This window comes from Desmodus rotundus, chromosome 7 (assembly GCF_022682495.2).
Source record: "Desmodus rotundus isolate HL8 chromosome 7, HLdesRot8A.1, whole genome shotgun sequence".
Taxonomy (NCBI): domain Eukaryota; kingdom Metazoa; phylum Chordata; class Mammalia; order Chiroptera; family Phyllostomidae; genus Desmodus; species Desmodus rotundus.
Window position 1 is genome coordinate 110141712 of NC_071393.1, and position 24137 is coordinate 110165848.

The window sequence follows — 24137 nt, forward strand, 5'->3', positions numbered from 1 at the left end:
TGCCAAAGCAGGTAGTAGAACAGGGGCAGCTTAAGGAAATTGTTCTGAGAATAGAATGTTCAAAGGAAGCCAACCCTAGGTCATGCTAACCCGAATAGAATGGCAGAACATAGGAAAGGCTGCCAGTCCATGTCCCAGTGAGCACAAGGAGAGAGATTTCATCCCAATACTCAGTGAGCATTTTGGGGGCTCAAATAGACAGGGCTTTGTCGTCTCACTATCTCCCTGCCCTTGGCAGGTGTAATTTCAAATAAGTAGCGATGTGCATTGATTAAGGTATTTGCTTACAAACAACAGAAACTGACTCTAGCTAATTTGAACAACAATAAAAAATAAATTTCGGGAAGGACATGGGGCAATTCACAATTTCGTTTTTTGGGTTTTGTTGTTTTGTTTTGTTTTTGAAAAGCTGAACCTCAGACCTTAGAGAAGTCAGAAGTAAGGGAAGTCTGGGAGACCTCAATAGGACTTTTGGATGGTCACTTCAGGTCACTCCTCCAACCACTTTTTATCCTTGGGTTAATGTACTTAAAATTTAAATGCCTGAATAGAATATCAAATTGGCCTGGCTTTTCATTTAGGGTGTGTGTGTGTGTGTGTGTGGTATTGAGATTACAGTAATCACTTATTAAAAATATCCACCTGTTTCTACATTATGTCAACAATTTAAATGCAAACAATAGGGCACCTTTCCCATTGCTCCCAAGACTTTGTCTCTTTCTGATGCTAAAAGCAAAGATCGCTTCCCTCCCTCTGTCTTTGATGGGCCATGAGAGAATTCCAGAGTTTCTGGCAGTTTTTATATTTCCAGAAGTAAGTGGAACACCTTTTCCTGCCATAGCTATTCTCATCCATATGTCTGGTTGAAGCATCAGATTTTGACAAGCGTGCATGCACACGCTAAGAGAGGACACACCTCAGCTGGAAGTCTCCCCAGTAGCTGCCTGCAGTGCCGTTGTTACCAGCAGCAGGGAAGGATCTGGGGCAGGCAAAATCAGTGGACATCCACTACAGGGTCTCAGACCAGCCGTTCTACAACAAGAGACTAAGAGGGCAGATCTTGTGTCTTTCCAGGAGCTATACCTGGGAAGTTTCAAGGAGCTAGATGCTATTCAGAGCTAAAAAATAAAAATCTATGCAAGAAAGTAAGTGCTCAGGAATAGGAGAGGCTTGAGAATCAGATATTCAGAGGCAAACTGGTAGACATCAGGCCTGGACAGTGAGACAAAATTTCACCCAGTCAGAATTGTCTTCAATTTTTCTTGCTATGGGGGTTCCCATCCAGAACCTGGGTTAGCCAGCCCCCGGCGCTTGCAGTGACAGAAAGGGCAAGATGTGAGCTGTTTAGGATTGGGTAATTGTAAGTCTTGCCACTGACAAGATAGAGAAAGCTGCAACACTTAGTTCTGCTCACAGAAACTGAGTGGGCCTGAGCCGAACAGGGCAGGAAGTATCTCTGAGAGCTCCGGGCTGTGCCCCACTGCACATTTAGAGATACACACACACACACACACACACACACCCCACTCTTGGGGTAAAACCAGGAAAATACATGCTACTGTGTCTTCCTAACTTGCTTCAAGGACTTAATTTAGTGTCCCTGGCTTTCAAACCTCCTCCCCATGCTTCTTCTATACAATAGCAAAGTCGTTCACAGTGTGTTATGCTTTTGCATTTTAAAACTTTTATTCCAACTGTGGAATAGAATATTTTATTGCTAAAATGTAGTAAAAAGAGCATTTCATTTGGTGTCAGGGGATTTATGTTGATGAATCTAGGCTGGTCTCCTTTTCAGGCTCTATTACTGCAGGGTGATGCTCATGGTGAGGAAGAGTGTTCATTCGTCTTTCCCTCTCCTTGGCCACTCCTCCCCTCTAAGTCCAGTGGTCCCCCTAAGCTTCTATTCCTTGTAACTAAGTTCCATGTTTCAGGCCCAGCCCAACTGAAGGCAATCTGGCATAGAGGAAAGCACCTAATTGCCTCAATTCAAACCTCAGCTCTGCCACTGATGAACTGGAAAACCTTACACAAATTACTTTATCTCTCTGATGCTCTGTTTCATGATCTGTAAAATGGAGATGATTGTACCTCTCTTTCAAGAAGTCCTGAAATCATTTATGTAGAAATAAATGCCCACAGTAGGCACCTGATGGCTATTATCATTACCTCTCCCACAAAGCCTTCCCTGCCCAAACCTTTCCAGTGATCTCTCTTTTTACTCCATACCTTTGGGTGAATTCTCTGTATCATTTAGATAGTCATCAAGTGCCCTGGGCTGCTAAAATGTCACCTTTATTCTAACACCTATATCAATAAATTTCCCCTCGTGTGCCGTTTAAAAAGCTTATTTGACAATATGGGAGCCTGTGTGCTCCTTTTCCAGGAAATGCCCTACTAACTAAAGTCTCCTTTAGATTTCATCAGCATTAAATCCTGTGACTTTAGCATTAAATCCTATGAGTAAGATATTGAAAAAGACTGTTTTAAATAAGAAGTTTATAACTACATGCTAAAATATCCAAATCTGTGTTCTTTTTCCTTTTCAATTTAACCGCAAAAGATTCTTCAGGCAGACATGCTCTAAATTTCCAAACCTTGGGATAGCACTTGTTTTCTTACTACCCAGAGTTCGTCCCTTTTCTTTTCCTGCTGTTAGTCCTATCTGTACCAGCTACAGCCTGCCAGTCCTGTGTCCTAGTTGTGCATCTTACCCTCTGTGCTTCGGTTGTGCTCAGCATTGGGATTTATTAACCTAGGAAAGATGCAGAAGTGGGTGGAAATAAGAGCCAGGCTTTGATAGAAGCCCTCCCTACTCCTCCCTTTCACACCTCCTCAGGCACCATAGCCTTCTAAGGAGTTACTGGATTTGAGTCTCATTTCATTCAATTTCATCAAAAGTCCAGCAACAGATGCTTCGTTTGAGTAAAAATGCAAAGACTGAGGAACTTTAGAGCCATAATATCAATTCAGCAAGTGCAAATCAGAGACGCAATCTGGCTTTAGTGGAAGAGATGAAAGGGCATGGTTGATGGCTTCCCTGGGTGAGAGGGAAATGAAGTCTGAAGGCTGTTTCTGCTGAGCGTGCTTATTGTCAGATGTCTGGAAACAGATGCCCCCAAATTGAACAAGATCAAAGGACTCATCAAAGAACCATTCATCAAAGTTGGAACTCCACGCAGCCTGTGTTAGAAACTGTGTCCTCTATCCACACCCAGGAGAAGCTGCGTAGGTGGAGACAGTCTTTGCTCCTGCTTATTGGTGTAAATCAAATAATACCCAAAATGGGGAGAAGAGTAAAAGATAAATGCCAGGAAAATCAAGGCCTCTGAGACCTCTATGGCCTCTTGAAACTCTTAAGAAAATCTCTACTTCCTTCTTCCTTCTCTTCCTAGGAAGGCTCTAGCTACCACCAAAAATTGGTTTATAGTTCTTACTATTTGTAAAAAGGTAACATACCGAATGCCGGCAATGATATCACACAATGTACAATTAGATCCAATCTCTATTCTGTGGGCTCATATTCAGAAGAGATAAACCACTGAGGTATAAATGAGAGAATAGACATGGACGCCCTCGAGAAGTGTGTGCATGTGTATTTACACATATTTTCTCAATTTCTCCACTGAGCTGCAGAACAGTGGTGAGCTCTGCATCCAAGGGAGTGCCTTGCCTGTATTACGTACTCTGAGAATAGGTAAAAAATTGCAATTTGTTTTAGCTACTTTTGAATACTAAATGAAAACTGAAGGAGTTTGCCCTACTCCCAGATGATAGATAGGCAGAAAGGAAATGCCAGAGGCTACATCTATCCTTGATAAAGGACAAAACCATGACTGGCGGACAAATTTACCACTGCATTTTCTGGAGAAGCAAAATGCGTGCTATGAAGAATCAGGCTGAATACAGACTCACAGCAGACACCATATTGCAATTAAGGTTCGTGAGTTTCTCCACATGGTCTCGGAGGCCAAGCTCCAAGTGGAAGGGAACAACGGATGAAATGTTTCTCCCTCAAAGATCTTGGTGAAACAATAGATGATGGCTTTTACATATTCAAGGTTATGAGCCCAGATGTATTTTCCAATAAGGACAGAAAAATAGGAGTCAGGTCTTGACATTGTCAAATCACTGTGATAGCCAGACAAATCTTGTCTTCACTTGAGAGCATCTAAGAAATAGGATGCTTCTTTACAATGGCTTCCCAGTATTTTCCACAGAGCAACACCAAAGGTTGCAGAATTTGAAAGAACCCAAAATCATACGATTCGATTAAACTTTCAGGTGAGAACTGAGTTCTCTCAAAGGAGGTCTTTTCATGAGGAAACTGAATCCTCATTTCCTACGATGTTTGGGGCTTGGCTACAACTAGCCTTGCTCTTTCTTATGGATTTTGACCCTCTTCCGGGAAGTAACAGATGAATGCAAAATTAGGATGTGATCTTACTGGGAGGGCAGTCACACCAGGAAGACTGTTCCAGGAAGTAGCCCCTGCGGGAAAGAAATCCACACACTTCAGTGACAACAGTGGGAAATGTTCTCAACACGCTAGCTACACGGCCACCACTGGGAGTGGGGTGGAGGATGTCACTGCCTGTCAGACACATAGCTTTTACTTTGGTTTCTTAGGAAAATAGTACATGCCCTTTCTGCTTCCCACTGAGACTGAATTACTCTTGCCTGCGCTCAAGCAGAGAGAGGCTGACTGGGCTGGGAGCACTCAGCTACAGCCTATTAAACTAAAGTTGCCTTTAAAGTTGGTTAATGACAAGAAAACTCTGTTTCCGTCTATCCATATATCCAAGCTCAGCTACAGAAGGAAAAAAAAAGTCTATGCAGAACAATGCTCTCATTTTACAAATCTGAATATGTCACTGACTTGACATCTGAAAATTCTTACTAAAGACATTGCGATAAAACTAAAAATGCAACTTGAAAATTATTAAACCTATATTCTATGATGATTCAAATACACACATGCTTGTTCACACACTGACAAATAAAATGACTTTCCCGGAGGTCAAACTGTACACAGCTCGGTTAGGCAAAGTAAGCAGCCATACCTTCCCTCCCACTCTGGATCATTAACATTGGTGTTTAGCATTTACACAGCACTGCACTTCTGGCTGTTCTTTATAAGCATTGCTATCAGCTGGTCCTCAGGAGTAACCTTCTTTTAGAGGTCAGGTCCGAGAATGCCAGTTTGCAAATGAGACACATAGAGGCCAAGTTATTGGCCTAGCATCTCAAATCAAGAAAAATATTTGAGTGTATGTCTTTTAAGCAAGGGTGGAAAATTAGGTATATAGCCGTTGTACTCCCAATTCTAGTTGTTAATCAGTTAGGTCATTTCCTTAGAAAAAATTTCAGGCCAAACTTGTGGCAATTTTATTACTCATTTCCTGGTATTTTTCTCTTTATTCATTATTACAATTCAGTAGGTGATTCTAAGATGAATTTTCTCCTATGAAATACCATTAATATAAAAAAAACTACACTCTTGGAATTATCCTTCTATCAGTCTTACAAAGCCGGCTTTTGTTCTTTATTTGTTTTAATAGTCAAAGGCCATATCTAAATCTTAATTGTCTAAGTCAACTGACCTAATTACTGCTATCGTAAAAAATACCATCGTTTAATTATTTCAGATAAGTAAGAGTTGGTAATTGCGCATGTGCCTTTCACAATTTTAAAAGACAAAAGAACAATTTCAACATTCAATAATTTAATGTTGGCCTTAAAGGAAAGTAGAAACAGGAAAGAAAAAGCATAGCAAACTCAACATCCTGTGCACGGTTTGTCAACTATGAAGCACCATACAAATGCTCGTTGGTAGTGACAATGATGGGGAGAATGAGGAAGAGGAGCAGGAGGAGGAGGAGGAGACAGTTGTCATTTCCACAGAAATGGTCTAAGCTTCATTTCTGGTTTAGTTTCAATCACATAGACAATCCCAAACCAGATTTGAAAATGCTACACGTGCAACATGGTTGGGGGCCTGGTCTTGAAATCTAAGCTTCTGATTGGAGATAAACTGACCATATAACATATGTATTTTGATGGAGTGACAGGATCTCAGCCATTTATCTAGTATTTGACCCGGGAACTTCTCAAATGGCAGAAAGATTTACAATGTCATAAGCTCTAACTGGAAATAACCTGGGACTAACTTATTCTTTTCTTAAGCAAAGGACACTGAGAACATCAGGTGTCTTTTCAGAATCGGAACATCCAATGACCTGCACTGATTTTAGCCAGGCACAAAATGTGAACATTTTGAACTCAGATTGTAACCCATTACAGATTTCCTATCTGAAATTCTGCAGCAACCAAGCAAATAAGCACTAACTCGTGTACTTTGGGCCTAAAGTAAATCAGACAATAAGCTGCAAATAGCTAACCCTGGTTTCTTTCTTTGTGCTGTTCCCATGAGTATCTGTGCAGACAGATAGCCCAGAAGTGTCTGGCAGAAAGCACCTTCACTGCATTCAGATGTCCTCCTTTCTGGGACAACATGCATCTCGCCATTGCCTACAAGTATTTATTTCCTGAACTCAGGCTGCTGCCTCCCCCATACACATCCCCTCCCCCGACCCCAATCTTTGCTCTCTAGCTCAAGTCAGTGACTGAATAATTGGTTAACTGTTTGACTAACCAGCTACCGCTGAGACATCAGTAGTAAGGCTGTGTAGTGTGGTGAAAGAGCCACAGACCCAAGTCAGACTTCCCGGGCTCGAATCTCAGCTTTGCCAGTTTCTAGCTACTTGACCTTGGGCAGTAACTGAACCTCTCTGTATCTCACCTTCCTCCTGTGTAAAACAGGCATGTTAAAACCGCCTCACCCATAGGCTGGCATGAAGAGTGAATGCGTGAATATATATAAAGTGTATGGAGTAGCACCTAGAACACAGTAAGTATTACACAAGTCTAAGGTGTTGAACAACCTCACCAATGTCCTATTTCTGGAAAATATTCTGCCTTTCTCTCTGGGTAGAAAGGCAGCTCTCTGGACACTCTGGGGCCCTTGACAATTCTCTGACCTTCTTGAACACAACAGATGGGACCGCCGCCACCAAGCTAGTACAAGCACTGCCTGGACTCCATTCATCTCTCTGTCACTCATACATCTCCTAATCAACTCCTCTGGCCACCACCACTCACCAGTGTTCCTAGAATGCATAGAGATTTGAGTGAAATTTTCTTGGGCAATAAAGAAATAAGATTGCAAATGTTAGTAAGAGAACTATAATAAGGCCTCTTGTTATCTCCTGTCTGAATACCCCAGAGAGTAAACACCCTAGAACTCCATTCTGCATAGACATTCTGTCCCTCTCCCCCGCCCCCTTAGCAGAAACATCTATTCAGTTCTTCTCTAGCCAGAACCTGCTGTTTATTTAGACGATGGATCTCAACTACCCCCATTAAGGCTTCCTCCCTCTTTGAAAAGCCCTAAACAGGCCCACTTCTCTCCAACATTTCTTGCAGATTAAATTTTAAAGTCATGTAGGAAGGGGAGAAAGCAGAGGCCAGAGGAATTCTCATTGCACCTTACATTTCTGACCAGCCTGTTTCTGCGGATGCTCACATCACATTTGCTGCTTTTGGTCTTTCCTTATAAAGTGTCAGAAGGAAGATAGCGGCTGGGAATGGTCAACATGGCGGGTCCAATTTGAAACTGATTTTGAATGACATTTTTTTAAAGCAAAGATGGAAGAGCAAATACCAGCATGCCAAGTGCTAGCTGTTTTCCTCTTGGGAAAAAAGTAACAGGCTGTAAAGTTTGTTATTAAATCAGCTACTATCCTATAATATAGGATATATTATGTTCAACCATGAGGAGGAAGTAGCAAATAGGTGCTTTTTCAAATGAGATCTTGGAACCCTCCAGGATCTACAAAGTACATCATTACATTTTTTTTGAATTTTGTGACTTCATGGTAGTTACTTTTTAAATATATATATATATATATATGTATATATATATATATATATAATGTAAGAATTGCTATAGACTGAATATCTAAGTCTCTCCAAAATTCATATATTGAAACCTAATGCTTAATGTGATGGTGCTTGGAGGTGGGGCTTATGGAATGTAATTAAGTCCTGAGGGTGGAGCCCTCATGAATAGAATTGATGCCCGTATAATAGAGGCCCTGAGACCTCCCTTGCCCCCTCTACCATGTGAGGACACAGCAACAAGAATACAGCCCTCACCAGACAGTGAATCTACTGGCACCTTGATCTTGAACTTCTCAGCCTCCAGAACTGTGAGAAATAAATCTTTATTGTTTATAAGCCACTTAGTTTATGGTATTTTGTTACAGCAGCCCAACTAAACTAAGAAAAGCATATTCGGGATCACAGGCTTCTAAAATCTCAAAACCCACAAAACATTGAGAAATCCATAAAAACAGTTCACTCTTGAACAAAAATATGGAAAAATGTATAAAATAAACTCAAGGCTAACAGATACAGATAAGCAAAATGGAAGCCAAAAAAAAATTATCTTAGAATTGGTTCTCTCAATTTTTCCAAATGGAAATACAAATTCTCCATTTTATTTTAGAAAGTATGACCTTGCTAAGCCCTATTTATAATTATTATGGGAAAAGCATTTTTCCAGACTCACAGTCAACTTAGGCAATTCTAACAAGAAAAGTTTCCAAGGCTTTATCTCTCTGTCTCACTGGGCTGAAGTGAAAGCTGACAACACAGACTCTAGTAGTAGCTCTACCTCTAACTTATGTTGCAATCTCCCTGAGACTCAATTTCCCACTTGTGTAATGGAGATGATGATTCTAAATAAGATCTCTTTATAAACCCTAAAGGAAAATATCTGTATTCTAAGACAATGTATTGCTCCAAGTGGCAAGTGTACTTTCTGTAAAGACTACAAGGGCAAATACTCAACTAATTTTTTGTACTTAATTTTGGTTTGAGGTTCCCCAGTTCTTGATTCTATACATTATTTTAGTGAAAGATACATCCCTCCCTTCTTCTTAAGTCCTTATAAGTAGTGGAAGGTTTTTACTAATTTGTTGAGGGAAGGGAATAACTATTCCCACACAAACATTTTGCAGAACTGAAAAGTTAGGCCAACAAAAAGAAATCTATCTTGGTTATACCTGAGTTAAAATACAGAACAAAAGGAAAGCCAATTTCTTTCATCACAACTTCCCTAATAAATCTCTTCCATTCATGAATTGGCTCAGCCATTTGTTCAACAAATATTGATGCCAATTATAATCACAGGCCCTATTGTTGACCCCAGATACCCAGCAGCAACAAACGGAGGCCCTGCTCACATTGAGTTCACACTCTAGTCGTGGGAGGGAGTAGAAACAGACAATAAGTAATTATGCCAGGTGGTGGGTAGAAAAATAAAGCAGGCTTAGGGGGCGGAGCAAGATGGAGGGAGGGGGTGTTAGGTAGGGTGTCTTCCTCATTAAGTGACATTCCTGTTGAGGCTTAAACAGAACAAGGCACGAGTCATTCCGATACACAGAGACAGTATATCCCAAACAGAAGGGACAGTAATGAAATCCTGGAAGCCAGAGGGTACTTGGCATGTTCTAGGAAGAGCCAAGAGGTCCGTGTGCCTGGAGCAATGGGAGTAAGAGGTCCAGTGATGGCCCATGAGGTCAGGGAGGTAACAGAGGGACAGATGGTGTGGAGTCTCGCAGGCCATGGTAAGGATTTTGCATTCTATTCACAGTGAGAAGAGCAGACATGATAGATTTTAGTGTAAAGGAGTGACATGATCTGATTTACATGTTTAAAAGATGTCTCTGAGGATTATATTTTGGGGGGAGAGGAAAAGGGTAGAAACAGGAAGAACCATTAGAAGGCTGCTGCACCTGTCCGAATGAGATGTTAGCGAGCATTAGTGTGGTAGCAGCGGAGGTGGGAGAAGTGAGATTGTATTGTGAAGATACAGTCTGGGGAGGTTACTAATGGCCTGAGTGTGCACCAGAGACAATTACTGCATCGACCGGAAGAGTGGTGATGCCCTTGTCGGAGAGGGGGAAGCCTAGAAAAGGAATACATTTGGTGGGAGGAAAGAGAACCGAGATTTGTTTTGGACATGGTAAATTTGAGCTGCCTGTTAGAAATTTAAGTGGAGATGTTGAGGTTATTAAATATGCAAGATTCAGTTTTCATTAAATATGTAAGATTCAGTTTTCCCATCTGTAAAATGTTCAGGAGAGGGATTTAGGCTGCAAATAGAAATTTAGCAGTCATTAGGGAAAAGTCTGGGTGGATAAATTTGTCAGACTCAGGAAATAAAATTATGGGACTAAAAAATTATTGGTTGTCTATCTGAAATTCAAATTTAATTGGGAATCTTGTATCTATCTTTCAGCGGAGGTCACAGTGGAAGTAAGCTGGTGTGAACTGAAGGGGGAGAAGAGGCCCCAGGAGTGAGCCCTGGGGCAATGCAATGTTTAGAGGTCAGACAGAGGAGTAGGAGGAGGCAGTGGAGGAACTAGAAGGAAAACCAGGAAGCACTGTGTTTTGGAAACCAAGAAAAGAAAGTGTTATAAGAAGAAACGGGTGATCAACTGTGTCAGTTGTTAGATTTGACAAAATGGAGGTGGCATGGGGGAGGAGAGTCTGATTGGAGGGGATTCAAGAGAAAAATGGGAGAAGAGAAACCAGAGAGCACAAGAACATATGCAATACTTTCTGAGTTTTACTGTAGTGAGAGGACATAAGTGGACAGGAGCTTGAGGGTAACTTGGGGTCAAAGGTTGTGTTGGTTTTTTTTTAAGATGAAATAGTGGTCAACAACTGGGGCAGATGACTGAACTGGCATCCTGTCCCCAGAGTGGCCTTGCACTTGCCACTGAGAAGCTGGCACTCTCCTGGTTTGCAGACACAGAGCTGTGGCAGCCAAGCTGATGCGGAAGAACCACAGGGGGTTCCTGGCCAGGAGTGTCCAAGATGTACACAGTGTGACAGCAGGTTTGACTTAATCCCCTGAAAGCACCACTGTCTCCAGGGTGGGAAGTGCTACTACACATAAATTCTTTGCCCTGGGGGTCTTGGGTAGACCCTGGGCAGACAAAGGGTCCTACTACTTGTGACTTCTGGAAAATCAGAGAGATCTGAAACTCTGGTTTGTTGTCTTTTCAGCAAACAGAGACCTTTTTTTCTGGATAGAAACAGGCATTATGGAAATTGCATGTATTTCTACTGTTCAGATAATTAGGACTTCCAAGAGGTAACTGGAGACCCCAGGCATGTCCTTGCAGCACTCAGTGTTGGGGCAAAGGATGTGACCAGATGAGGGGTGCACCTGGGGGAGACTTGAAGTCCAACAGGAGACAGTCAGTGGCCATTTACAGGGCAGCCAGGTGCCTCCATAAACCACAGAAGCAGAAATTCCAACAGCGTGAGATGAGAGGTACCGATGAGTTTACTCACCTGAACTGACAGAGCCAATCTGGCACCACACACCTGCCCCCTCTATCCTCAGAGGTGATGAATTCTCTCAGTGCTGAGAAATACAATTGAAAAATTTGGAGAAGCAAAAGTATTCTTTTTCCTTAGGCAATATATGTGCAATTTATGAATGCTCTAAATAGCTTTACATTTAATAACTCGTATATTATCTTTCTAGTACTTTCTTGGGAGTAGGAGAGTCTAAGCTATTCCACTTTAAACTAATTTTAACATTATCTTTATCAAAATTACATGATTTCCCATGTTTACTAGAAGTTTGTGGCCCATCAATGTTCCTTTTATTAATTCTTCCACAGAAACCTGGTAGTAACTCCTTTCTGCTTTATTTTGGAGTCTATCTAGTTTTAAATATAACAATTAACAAGGTTAGCTTTAGCATATTTTACAGAATGTCTGTGTACTGTATCACTAATTTAGGACTTTGAAAACATGTTTTATGCCTTATTGAGGAAAAGAAGCCAGCTTCATGCCTTTTACCTTTTGACCTATTTTCCCTTATTAAAATAAGTATATATCAATTTGTTTGTATAGCTTATGATTAACAACTATATTGAAAAATTTTAAAAGATGGGATATTGTAACATTATTGTATGTTCACAGCAATGACCAGGTAAGGAGGCAGAAACCGACCTCGCAGGAGACATAACGCAAAACTGCAGCAGCGCTGGCTCTGAGTGCCCAAGGGCGGGCCGTGCAGAATCGAGCACACAAGTGGGAGGAGGTGCGGGGACGGTTCGCCCACTGCATCAACAGCAAGAGCTGGCTTGTGGGGACAGGTGCAGCTGGGTTACGGGTTTCGGTGATGACATGTGGAATTTCTCCTCTGATTGCTTGTATTCTCTCAGTGAAATAAGAAATTAGGTCATGAGCTGAGAGTGAGGAGTAGGGAGGGGTGTTGGAGGTGGAGGGGAGAGGAGAAAGTATGAGATGATGATCCAGGAGGGAGAGAGGGAATGAATTGACTAGGGAAATGCTGCAAGACTGGCTGACCACACTGTGCACCGGATGTCTGTGGTAATTAACTCAGAGTAGGGTGGTGGAGAAAGAAAGGGCAAGGGGACTGAAGGTGGTGTATGCAGGGGAGTTAAGGAGAAAGGCGAAGACATGAGAGAGAAGGACCAGGGCAGTGGAGACAGCGTCGAAGGACCGGAGGTGAGGAGCAAGAGCTGTTTGAGCACAGATCTAAAAGACATAAACTGGAAAAACAGGAGATGTGGAAAGATATCAGAATGCTTGGAGTGGAGATTAGTAAAGGGGGTATATTTCTGTAGTCTCATTGCCTGCCATTATTTCCAAGATTCAATACAAGTCAGTTTGATATTTCCACTAGAATATTACATCAATGCCAACAAATGTGGTTCAGAAACTCTCGTGTCCTCCTTCCTTTAGTCCTCCCTCTCCTTTCATCTCCCCCTCCCTCCCTCCACCCCTCCTCATAATTCTGAAATGGAATATAACTGCTCAATTTTGAATTTAACCAAAACAGACTAACACCAATGCCCGGTGAAAGAGCATAGTTCCATCGCACAGAAGATACAGCGAAAACACAAAAACAGCTTGTTGCTGGTAGAAGCTGAGAGGACGAACACAAGAAATAGTTGTCTCTGACATATAAGCAAGCCTGATGCTGCGTGTTTTTAGACTTATGTGACTGATAACTAATACAAGATTCTCTATGGAGGATAAATCCAAGTGGAAAATAACCAATTGAAAAAAGAAAGGTATGTGTTCGTGTTCATAATCACAACAAATAAAAAGGCTGAACTATTTTGAAATCCAAGATACCAAATTATGATTTTTCACTCGTCATGTATATCCATTGCAATTAAGTTTCTTTTAACTGCCCTCTCCCTCTCCCTCTCTCTCTCCCTATCCAAAAAGTCCTAATGAATTGTGTCACTGATCAGGTAAACTGAGGTCCCACCTATTAGAAAAGTTCAGTGCTCGCTTCGGTAGCATGTATACTAAAAATTGGAATGACACAGGGGAGATTAGCATGGCCCCTGCACAAGGATGAAGTGCAAATTTTGAAGCGTTCCATATTTTTATTTTACCCTTTGCAGCAGTGTGGACAGACCTGAAGAACATCATGCTAAGTGAAATAAGCCAGTCAGAGAAAGACAAACACCACATGATGTCACTCATATGCGGAATCTAATGAACAAACTGGAACTAACAAGGAACATGGGGACAGACTCTTAGATGGAGAGCAGGCTGACAGCTAGTGGTGGGGGCAGGAAGGTTAGGAGGTGGAGGGACTGAGCAATAAGGAAAAAGGACTCATGGACATGGACAGCAGTGTGGTGATTGCTGGGGGGAGGGAAGTATAAGAGGACTAAAAGGAAATGTAAAAACGTACAATAAAATTTTTTTTTAAAAGAAAAGTTCAAGTCATATATTTTATTAGTAGGGATTAATCCTGAAATGTCCTTTTACTTGGAAAATTATTTGTCTGTTTGTCAAAATATTTCTTTTTTCTTTCTCACTCAAACACTTCAGCAAAATTCTTCTCTTCCACATGTGGCATTTACAAGCAGGGGAGTGTTTCTTGGAGAAGGTGGTTGGGGTCGGGATTACTATGCTTTTCCTGGGAGTGAACTGATGTCCAAAGTGAAAAAAAAACCCATTCACTTTTGTACACTAAAAATTAAACAGTTTGACATTCATATTTAGCAGGAAAAAAGCAAATGGCTAATAAATAGATAAAAAGATGTTCGATGTCACTTGAATGCATCTATTTAACTCAGAGTGCTTATTATGTATCAAGCACAGCTCTAAACACCAGCCACTGTTCTAAATCTTTACAAATATTAACTCAGTTACATCCAAGAGTAATCTTACCCGGCAGGTACTATTGTTTATTTCCCATTTTCAGTGGGAACAGTGAAGCTGAGTTACAGATCAGTCACGTAACTTGGCTGAGGTCACACAGCTAGCAAGCAGCACAGCCAGGCAGCTGGGCTCTCGGTCCACGCTTTTGGACACATGCCATTTGGTCTAGCCAGGGAAATGCAAATTCAAGCAAGACACCATTTTCTCTCCAACAGATTGGCACAACAATTTTAAATATTGGAAACATCAAGTGCTGGTAAGGATATAGGCAAATACACACTCCAACGTTGTTACACCCATTTTACAAGGCAATCTGGCAGCACTGGCTAAGATCTGAAGTACACAAAACCCTCCACATGACATTTCACTTTGAGGACTCTGGCCTGCAGAAATAAACGCATCAGTGTACAAGGCTGTACATGAAATTGCAGCATTGTTTATGGTCATTCAAAACTGCAAATAGCACACATATCCCTCACAGGAGCTATGGCTGAGTACATTGTTACATCCATACTACAAAATATTATGCAGCTACTACATAAGACTTAAATCTATATCTATTAATGCAGAGAATGTTGCAATAATGCACAGTTGGATCCTACTTTTTGGTAAATATTTTTATGAGCATATTGAACAGTTAACTCAGAAAGTAGGATGGGACAGAGAAGATTATTAATATTTTCTATATGTACTTTTAATTGTTTCACTTTTTACACAGGGTTGTATTGCCTCTGCAATTTAAAACTCTAAGTTAAAAATAGAGTTAATATTTTTAAGTTAGATTTTTTCTAACTTAAAAATTAAAAATTTACTTAAAATTTTTAATTAAGATTATTTCTAAGTTAATAATCAGCCTAGAAAATATGTTTGAGACCTTCAGCTCTATATGGAAAATATATAAATAATGTAGCTTTTAAATCAGATGTGAAAGACTCAGATTTATACTTATGAACACTTCTTATGTACAGGCATTGTAATTTATAGTTCTCAGCAATTACAGAATAAACATTAATTTTCTTTCATGGGCATTTCCGGCCTTAGAAAGCAGAGGAAATAGTTTGTTTATTCTTTGTCTAATACCTAGGCAGTGCATGGTAATATCATTTCTAAAAGTCTGTGTATGATCTACAATCTGTTTCTATTCCTTCAGTTTCACACTCAAATGGAAAGAGAATCCACATTTAGGAGGGAAGTGGAGGGACTAAGTAGTGCTGAAAGGTTTAAAAATGCCTTTCTTCCTTGATAAAGAAGATTCGACAGACATTTCTTGAGCTTGACATCCTCCTCCCTACGCTCTCCACTGTGCAAGGCTCAGAGAGGGAACACTGAAATCTGAAACAGTGGCTGGCAATGTTGGCGGGGGCGTGGAGACAACAATAAGGAGACTGCAGCATCCTCTGATTTCTGCTTGCGTTAACCATAGGGCCTTCCTGGGCTCATGAAATTTAAAGTGCTGCTGCCATCTTCAGGAGTTCCCCATTGTCATATCGAAGTAGAGTCACAAGTAAGTTGTAAGTACAGCCTCAAAACCCTCTCCAAGAGTCCTGAATTGCAGCTAGAAAACAGACACCCCAGGTGACTGCTAAAATGAAGGAAGGCAGTTTCTCATATAATCTTAAGATGCTTACCTACCTAGTAAGGCAGTTTTAGTGGGTATGTTTAATGTTATGAAATGGTAAGTTTCTCCTGTTCAGCAATATGAATTCAGTAAATTTTTAGGGTCCAAAAATGGGTGTGACTGAGAAGCCAAGGCTTTAAAAAATGAGGGTGGCCATGGGGAGTAAGTTACAGCATTTCTGGACACACTGAGTGGCTCTGAAGCTCGTGGAGTTGTTCTCCCGGAGGACCACGTGCTCAGTCTCCACATTCTCAATTAAACTCCAACACTGAGTTTAGAGAACATTTTGTCACAAGCAACCTGTGGGCTTTCATTTTTACCTGATTTATTGGGTGATTTGTTCATTAATTCTGAGCCTGTCTCTTCTCCGATTGCTTGAGTTATGGCTACTTGATAGGAAAAGCCAAACTGTCTAACAGCCCTCTTAGCGCAGAGCTCCACTTCCTTCCGGAAATAAGTCTGCTTCGTTATGTTGTGAATCAAATTAATTAAGCCCTAAAATGAAAACAAGTCCATTACACTATCTTTCTTTATCGTTGTGAGAGGTGTCCTCGAGTGGGCTGGGAAGTCCATGAGAACATGGATATCGCTAGAGTGTTCCTGGCGGCTCTCGGGGGACAGTGGTCCAATCCACAAGCCATGGAACCACAGTGCTGTCTGCAAATGCTCTTTTGAGAACCCGAAGTTGCCCTATAGTTCATTTCACACTGGTCCTTCTTATTTCTTCATCATTTTAAGCAATCTAAAGTTCTCACAGCAAGTTAGAATCTACCTCACAGAGTCCATTTTTGCTCTTGGTTTGCATTATTAAAAGAAAAGAACAAATCCCTTTCAATTCACCTTTAGAAAAATTCACAACATTTTAGGAGATAGGCAAGTTCCCTTTCACCACAAAACTAGCAATTGAAAAACGTGTATTGAAAGAAAGGGTTCTAATACATAGCTAGTGCCATAATGGATTACATGCCATCCGCATGATACTTCAGAAACTGCTGTGTTTGGAAGGCCGGCCATGTCCTCTGAAATTTTGTCTTGGAGTTATTCATTTCTTTGGCAAATACTTTCTAAAGGCCTATCAATATGCTAAGTATTCGGATAGGCACTTTTCATATGTTATCTCTTCATTTTTTCACAATGATTCTGTGAAGATCACACACTCCCATTTAGCAGATGAGGAAACTGAGATGCAGAGGGTTTAAATAACTTGCCTATGGAGTCAGGATTAGAGGCCACGTATGCCTCACTCTTATGCCTGCGCTACTTGCATAACAGCATCGGCAAAGGCGGAAACATTCTGAGCACTTCCCTGCCTACTACAATTATGAAACAGTCATTCAATGAACACTTGACTCTTTGCTACAATCGAGGCATTGTGAATTTTATTAATAGAGCAGTAAGAGAGGAAAAATGAGTCAGGCCTAAAAATTAGGCTATAAAACAAGGAAAAGTTATAAAAATGGAAAGTATGACTCAAAGCATATTGAGCTATTTGTGCTCACGGCCACTGGGGGCATTGCTGACTTAGAAATGCAAGAAGAACAAGTGAACAGATCACGTACCAGAGAAACTCCTTAACCTTAAGATGATTTTGAGCCCATCCATAATACCACACAGAAAAAAAAAATGATTAGAAATCTAAGACATGCCAAGATGCACCTAACCATAACTTGGAAGATGGGCCAAACTATGAATTTACAATTTTTACTTGTACTTTACTTCTTATCCTTCTTACGTCTGAGCACTCAAGCCTTAAAATGGGAAAATGAATGATCCTTCGCAAAATTTACCCTATCTTGTTTTATGTGTAATGTCATTACTATTTCTGGACCTTAGAGCCTATAGCCTTAATCAATGTTAGGGCAAATCTGGCCATGTTCAATTTCACTGCACTCATTGCTCTGTTCTTGCTCCGGAGTTCCAAATGACCCCCGACTCAGAAGTTGAACAGTGAAACCACCATCTCAGCCCAGTGCCCTCAGAAGCCTCTGGTGCCACTACACAGCTGCTTAAAGCTTAATGAACCACTGTTTAGTGTGCTGCTAAATGAGGTTGCAAAGAGAGAACCATCCCAAATGGCATCAGCCTTTCGCTCGAGGAAAGAAGTTCTTCTCATCACTTACCAGACTCCGTCTGAAGGACAAAAATACCCCCCAGACCTTCACATTTGGGTAAACTGGAACTCTTGAGGGAGCAGATCTGTCTCTGCCTGCCGAGCTGGTTTTCTGCTCTAGCAGCCGTCGTTAATATTAATGCCCAACTGGAAGGAGAGACATTGGGGTCCTCAGGCAGAAAGTCAGCACAAAAGGCTGAATGTGAATGAGGCAGGATGGATGGGCCACACTTGGTGCTGATAATGATGAAAACTTTACATTGCCCGAGAGCTCTTTGAGGAGCTCAGACAAATGTTACCCACATTCAGCCTAAAAGCAGTGCAACCACTATCCTGTGGTGACATTACATGAACTAAAATTAAAAGTTAAGGAAATCACTTGTATTTCTGTCTTGGGATGTAGTCCATACTCAAGGAGACCCTTCACCCTGGAACTGTTAGGGACATTGTCTGAGCCCCTTGATAAAACTACCCCAAACACTATGAGCGTTCAGATTTTCCTATCGCCTCAACCTCAACATGTCTAGAATATTATCTGCAGCATCCCCAGCTTCCTCCTAAGCCCACTTGATACCTCAACCATGCCAGTGTCTCCAGCTTCAGCAATGGGATCTACCCCCGTTCCCTTGGCCCCTGCATTCAATGTCATCAGGTCTTCCTTACTGAAGTTCATTTTAGTCCTTCCATCTGCTTTTCCCTTTGTCTAGATTCTCATTGTTGCACTTCTGGTCCTCCACTAACTTGATGCTGAAGGGTAGCAGAATATGCCAACACAAAATATGTCACTTTGATATATTGATTATTTTGAGCTGTAGGCCCATGAAAAACAGCAAATTCAGGGTCAGGCTTTCTCTGAACTCCCCTTATCTTCCAAAAGTAAGATCTTCCAAAACTCACTTGTCATAAATCCTGTCTCCAGGAGTTTCATCAACCAGAGAAAATTGACTTTTGTCATAGGAGAGGAGCTAGAAGTCAACGCTATACCCAGACACCTTGTCACAAGCTATCATTCTTCCCATCTCTTCTTCTCAGGGCCTATTTTTTCTTCCTAAAATCCATTTACTCTCTCCAAAGAGGCCTGCATCTCCCCTCCCTTTTCCCTATTAGGATGGTATTTAAGCTTGAATTCTAAGCCACCTTGGGAGGCTACTCATTTTTCTCTGGGTATCTCACATGTATATAAAAGTTATACACATTAATAACCTTCTGTTTGTTTCTCTCTTGTTACTCTGTCTCTTATTACAGAGATCTCAGCTAAGAACTAAAAGGGATGGAAGTAAAATTATTTTCCTCCCCTATAACCCTTAACCAATCTCCTGGCTTTGCAAATTCCTTCATCTGTTCAGATTAATTTTTCTAATACATTTAATACTGATGAATAGCCCTAATACATCACACTCCCTCATTCAAACCACTGTGGGTCCCAAGTCTTCAGAGTAAAGTTCTGACTCTTCAGCCTGGTACTCAAAGTTCGCCACAATCACTGCATGCAGGGCTTCAGCTGCTTCCCCTCTGTGCTCACACTGCTCCAGTCACACCAGTCTCCCTTTCTGTCCCTTTAACAGGACATGTGCCTTTCTGTCTCTGAACTGTTACTCGGGCCATTCCGCCTGCCTCTTCTTTCATATAAATCCTACCTCTTTTCAAAGACTCAGCTTACATGAACCACTACCACCCTCTCCATAAGCTTTCACAGCTCATTCTTCTGTGTTCTTTTCTTTTCAACATTATTTCTTTCTTTATATTACTACTTCCCAACAGGATTTACAGATAACTCCTGCAGAGATTGCTGAATGTGCCACTCATTTACCAGTTTCCATAATAATAGTAGCTACCACATATAGTGCTTACTAAAGCCAGGCTCTGCGGAGTGCTTTACATATGTAAACCTATTTAAAGCTCACAACAACCCTACCAGGCAGGTACTATTACTATCCCCTTTGTACAGAGCAGACGCTGAGAGCTCTCACAACTTGCTCAAGGACACCCAGCTATGCAACTGCAGAGCCAGGATTTTGACCCAGGCAGCTAAGCTCCAGGAACGATGCTCTTTACTGCATTCTGGTAGATAATCTCTTTATTATTCATTAATTTTTACACCTACTCCTGTTTCCCTAACCAGATTCTTTAGGGGTAGTCACTACGTGTCATGCCTAATGTTATCCCTTTCAGGAACTAGTATAGAGATTCATGCATAGTTAGTTCTGTACAGTTTGCTGATTTCATCTGTGTCAAAGTAGTCTTAAATGCTTTCCTGGCAAAAAGGTAGGATATAAGCAAATAAGAAGCTATGAAGTCTTCTTACACACCATTCCCTTGCAAATCTCTGACTTACGAAGACTTACAAAGACCTTGGTCATCTTCTTTGAATCGGGTTTGAGAACTGCAGTCTGGAAAATCTGACTTTACAGAATGTTTGAATTCTAATACCAAGAGCTGTAGGTGAAACAATGTCCCACCTCTCTCCACACACACCAATTAAATATGTGAATATTTAAGTGTTTTCACAGAAAATGATTTCCAAGAAAATAATTCTCAAATGCATTAAATACAAAATTCTTATTGAAGAAGGTTTGGGGAGAGGAGTCAGACTCTTAAAATGCCGGTTGCATTATTATTATCCTAAAAGAAGTTTCCGCAGCATTTAGACCTTTGGAATTGGTCATTCTAAGTGTGTAATCGCTGGTGAGGGCAGAAACTTTGTCTAATATCACATAGGTATTGTTCGAGCACCTAGCATAATGATAGACATATTTACGTCTTTACAAATTCTCTGGATTGATTTCTCCAGTTTTGGAGTTTCTTGCCATCTGATTGCTTTTCCCATCTTTCCCTGGAATATATTAATGTCTCCCAAACTTATGGATTTCCCTTTCCGCCCTGCCAGCTCCTGCAGCTTTATCCTCTTTGTTCATCTTTTACTGGGCCATTCCATTGTCTAATAGAGTTACTTAGCCTGTGATATCATATCTGCCAGCAGGTGCTGCCATTTGCCACAGGATTTGCTAATTTTCAAAATTCCATAAATCTGAGACTCCAGATTGTGCAAATAGTACAGTGCCTAATTTATCAACTTGGCAGGTTTGAAATGCTATCAAATCAGTTATTCAAAATGAGTGATACTTGTAATGTGCTGCACAGTTTTAATGAGCAGAGCTCCACTGCTCCATTAAGACACCAGGAAACCACATTGCAAAACAAGCAGCGAGAATGTGAGGCTAAGAAAATAGCAGGGAAACCTGCTTCTTGCCACAAGATCTCAATGGGAACAATGTGTTCAACAAAAAATTGGCTTTCTTGTTGGCAAGTAAAAGGGACTCATCTTAGTGTCTTTCACGTCTGTCCTTCCTCTCCATTTCCATACAAGGTCAGCCCTTTATTATCCCCTATAAATATTATTCCAATAGCCTTCTATCTTTTCTCCCTACTCCAAGGCTCTTCCCACCCCAAACCGTCCTATGCATTGCTGGAATAGTCTTTCTAAAATGACACTTGCTTAAAAACCTTCAGTGATGCCCCCATTAGAGGCGGCCGTCTTCAGTGTGACACACCAGGCCCTATACGAACTCCATTCTCAAGTTACCTGTCCAACCTCACTTTCTATTATCCCCAGATTCTCCACAGTGACAAAGCAGGAATTTTATTTCTCCCCACAGATTAACCTTATTCCCATCTTAGTACCTTTGTGCCTGCTATTCCACACACCTGAAATGCCTTCCTTCTTCTCCTAACTCCTTAGTCAATGCTATAGCTATATTAATTTCCCAGGAGTAATTAAATGCATGGAATATTGCTGGTTAACATAATTCCTTCTCCCAGCATCCCCGGAAACATCTAAAATATAGGACAAGCACTCTATGACAGAACAATATTAATGAAATACAACACTTTGAAACACTTATATAAAGCATTAAGTCAGCAGACAGCATACAGATAATTCTTGGGGGACCTCGGTCAGCACAAGCCCTTCTACTTGCCCACAGTCATTTTTGCATTCCCAGTGATTCTGAAGAAGCTTCCTCACTTTCTCAGGAATCGTCTCGACTGCATGAGTGAAATCTCAGAGGTAACTACCGGGGAGAACCCTCTGCCCCATTTAAGCCCCATCTCTCCTCTCTGCCAGCCAACCCACATTTCTTACTCTCCTGGCTTCCTGCACGTCACAGACTGCACTGTGTTGTTATTTGCCCTGCTCCTCAGGCACACGCACCATCTAATGCACTAACCGCACCAGAAGGAAGGCCAGCAACATAATGTTCCCCTCGTCAACATTTCCATATCCTGACCAGAGTCACTTTCCAACTCCAGTTAGTCCTCCAAGGGCCTCTCTGCTCACTAAACTGGTCAACCTCTGTCTCCTCTATGATACATCCCTCATTTACTATTTTTAGATGAGATATGAGCTATTTGGAATCAGAAATCAAAAGACTTAGATTCAAGTCCTAGACCTGCTACCGTCTAGCTGATGTATTTGACCCTGTTTCCTCAGAGGTAAAATGGCAACGATAACTTCCATAAATTCCAGAAGCGAGATCAAAGGGGATAATATACCTGAAGCACACTGGAAACTATAAAGCACCATACACAAGCAAAATGTCATGTATTTTTTTTCTGCACTCACTCAGTAGCAGTCATAAACACACAGTTCACCCCATGAGGTCGAAACAACATAAACAAAACTAAAACCCTGGCGGGAAGGAGCAACTCTCCATTTTTTATTTAGCATCATTAAGCTACAGAAATAAGAATTTGCCCACGAGCCCTATCTGAATGCCATCTAGTGGGCACAAAGTTCCTGTGAGAACTGAAGTGCTGTGAATAAACACCAGCGACGGTCTCTAAGGCACGGGCTCCTGTCGGTTCTGTCAGTACACAAGGGAAGTCTGAGCCTTGCAGGAGGCAAATTAGTGGCCCCCTGTGAGGTACAATATACAGAATTCTGGGTAAAGTCCTGGTTCTTAGTGATTCTTCCCCTAACCCTAATACGGCCCCCTCAAATGTCCTCACTAGAGCTCCATTGTTTCAAGCATTGGAAGGTTATTAGTCTTCAAACATCTTTTATTAAAATTAAAAGGCCTCTGAGCAAAGAACCTTTAAACATCTTTCATCTCACATCTTAGCAGGGTTTAAATGAAGGGAAAGAACAACACAGTGGTACAGAAATAGAAACCAAGAGGGGCAGGGAGGAGTGGAGGGCAATGGAGAGTCATGAGAGGGTCCAAGAAGAGACCAGGGAAACCAAAGACTCCGTACTCGCCCCAGATTTGCTTGAGCCAGGCCTTGTTAAAATATATTGTTTGCCTGACTTTCGTTCTTTTTGTATCCTGCGGCTTACCATTAACTTTAATGGTTGATAAAGTCTATATTCAAGCAAAAGTGGGGAGAACGTGTATTCTTTAAATTTTAGGTATATCTCTGAAGCCATCTGGGTACTCACAGAGGCCAGTGGTGGAATGGGGTAGAAAGAGAGGGACGTGCCTCGTGGTTTAAGTCCACAGCCAATGGGGATTCCCAGCAGCATCCCTAGCTTCTTGGCAGCATGGCACTGAAGGCAGACCTCTTTGGACTCCTATCAGAGCTCCTCAACATTTTCTATCTACAGTATTTGGAAAGATGAGAGACAATGCTGCGAAGAGCACAAAGGCTTTTGCAAACAATCTCTGGCTTCCTCATCAAAGATGTCGCGATCCGGGTTGGATTTAGTAACTTGGCATTCACTTGGTAGGACCACCCATGTTCACTGCCATCTGGAGTCTTTTGGAGAATTTTTAAAGAGGCGCTGCTTAGAGGGCATTTTGGAGTGAAGAAAGCACCAGTGTTCAGTTCAGGAAGCCTGGGTTTGAGCCCAGCTCCAGCAGCTTAGTGACCATGGGCCATCCAAGGAATTTTCTTGAACCTTTGTTTCTTTGGCAGGTAAGTGATTTGTCAATTCCTTGCAAGATTTAATAATAGTCTCAGGCATAGAGGTTCCCAAAGCATAGTCCCTGGGCTAGTAGCATCGGCATCATCGAGGAACATTCTCAAACTCCACCTAGGCCTCTGGAATCAGATACTCTGGAATTAGGGTCAGAAATCTGTATTTAAGAAAAGCTCCAGGTAATAATTCTGACA

At 41.4% G+C, this 24137-nt stretch overlaps 1 protein-coding gene, 1 long non-coding RNA gene and 1 other non-coding gene across 3 annotated transcripts in view; 1 reads left to right on the plus strand and 2 right to left on the minus strand.

Annotated features, from left to right (window-relative positions):
• Window positions 1-24137, minus strand: part of LOC139441077 (uncharacterized) — a 44809-nt gene that overhangs the window by 10754 nt on the left and 9918 nt on the right. The window lies entirely within an intron of this gene.
• Window positions 659-18699, minus strand: CHCHD7 (coiled-coil-helix-coiled-coil-helix domain containing 7). Its single transcript, XM_053928975.1, is given in 3 exon segments — window positions 659-753; window positions 756-900; window positions 18601-18699. Coding segments are annotated over 3 exon segments (339 nt in total).
• LOC112312047 (U6 spliceosomal RNA) lies at window positions 13407-13513 on the plus strand. The gene has a single exon (XR_002975504.2). It is a non-coding gene; the product is annotated as a U6 spliceosomal RNA (small nuclear RNA).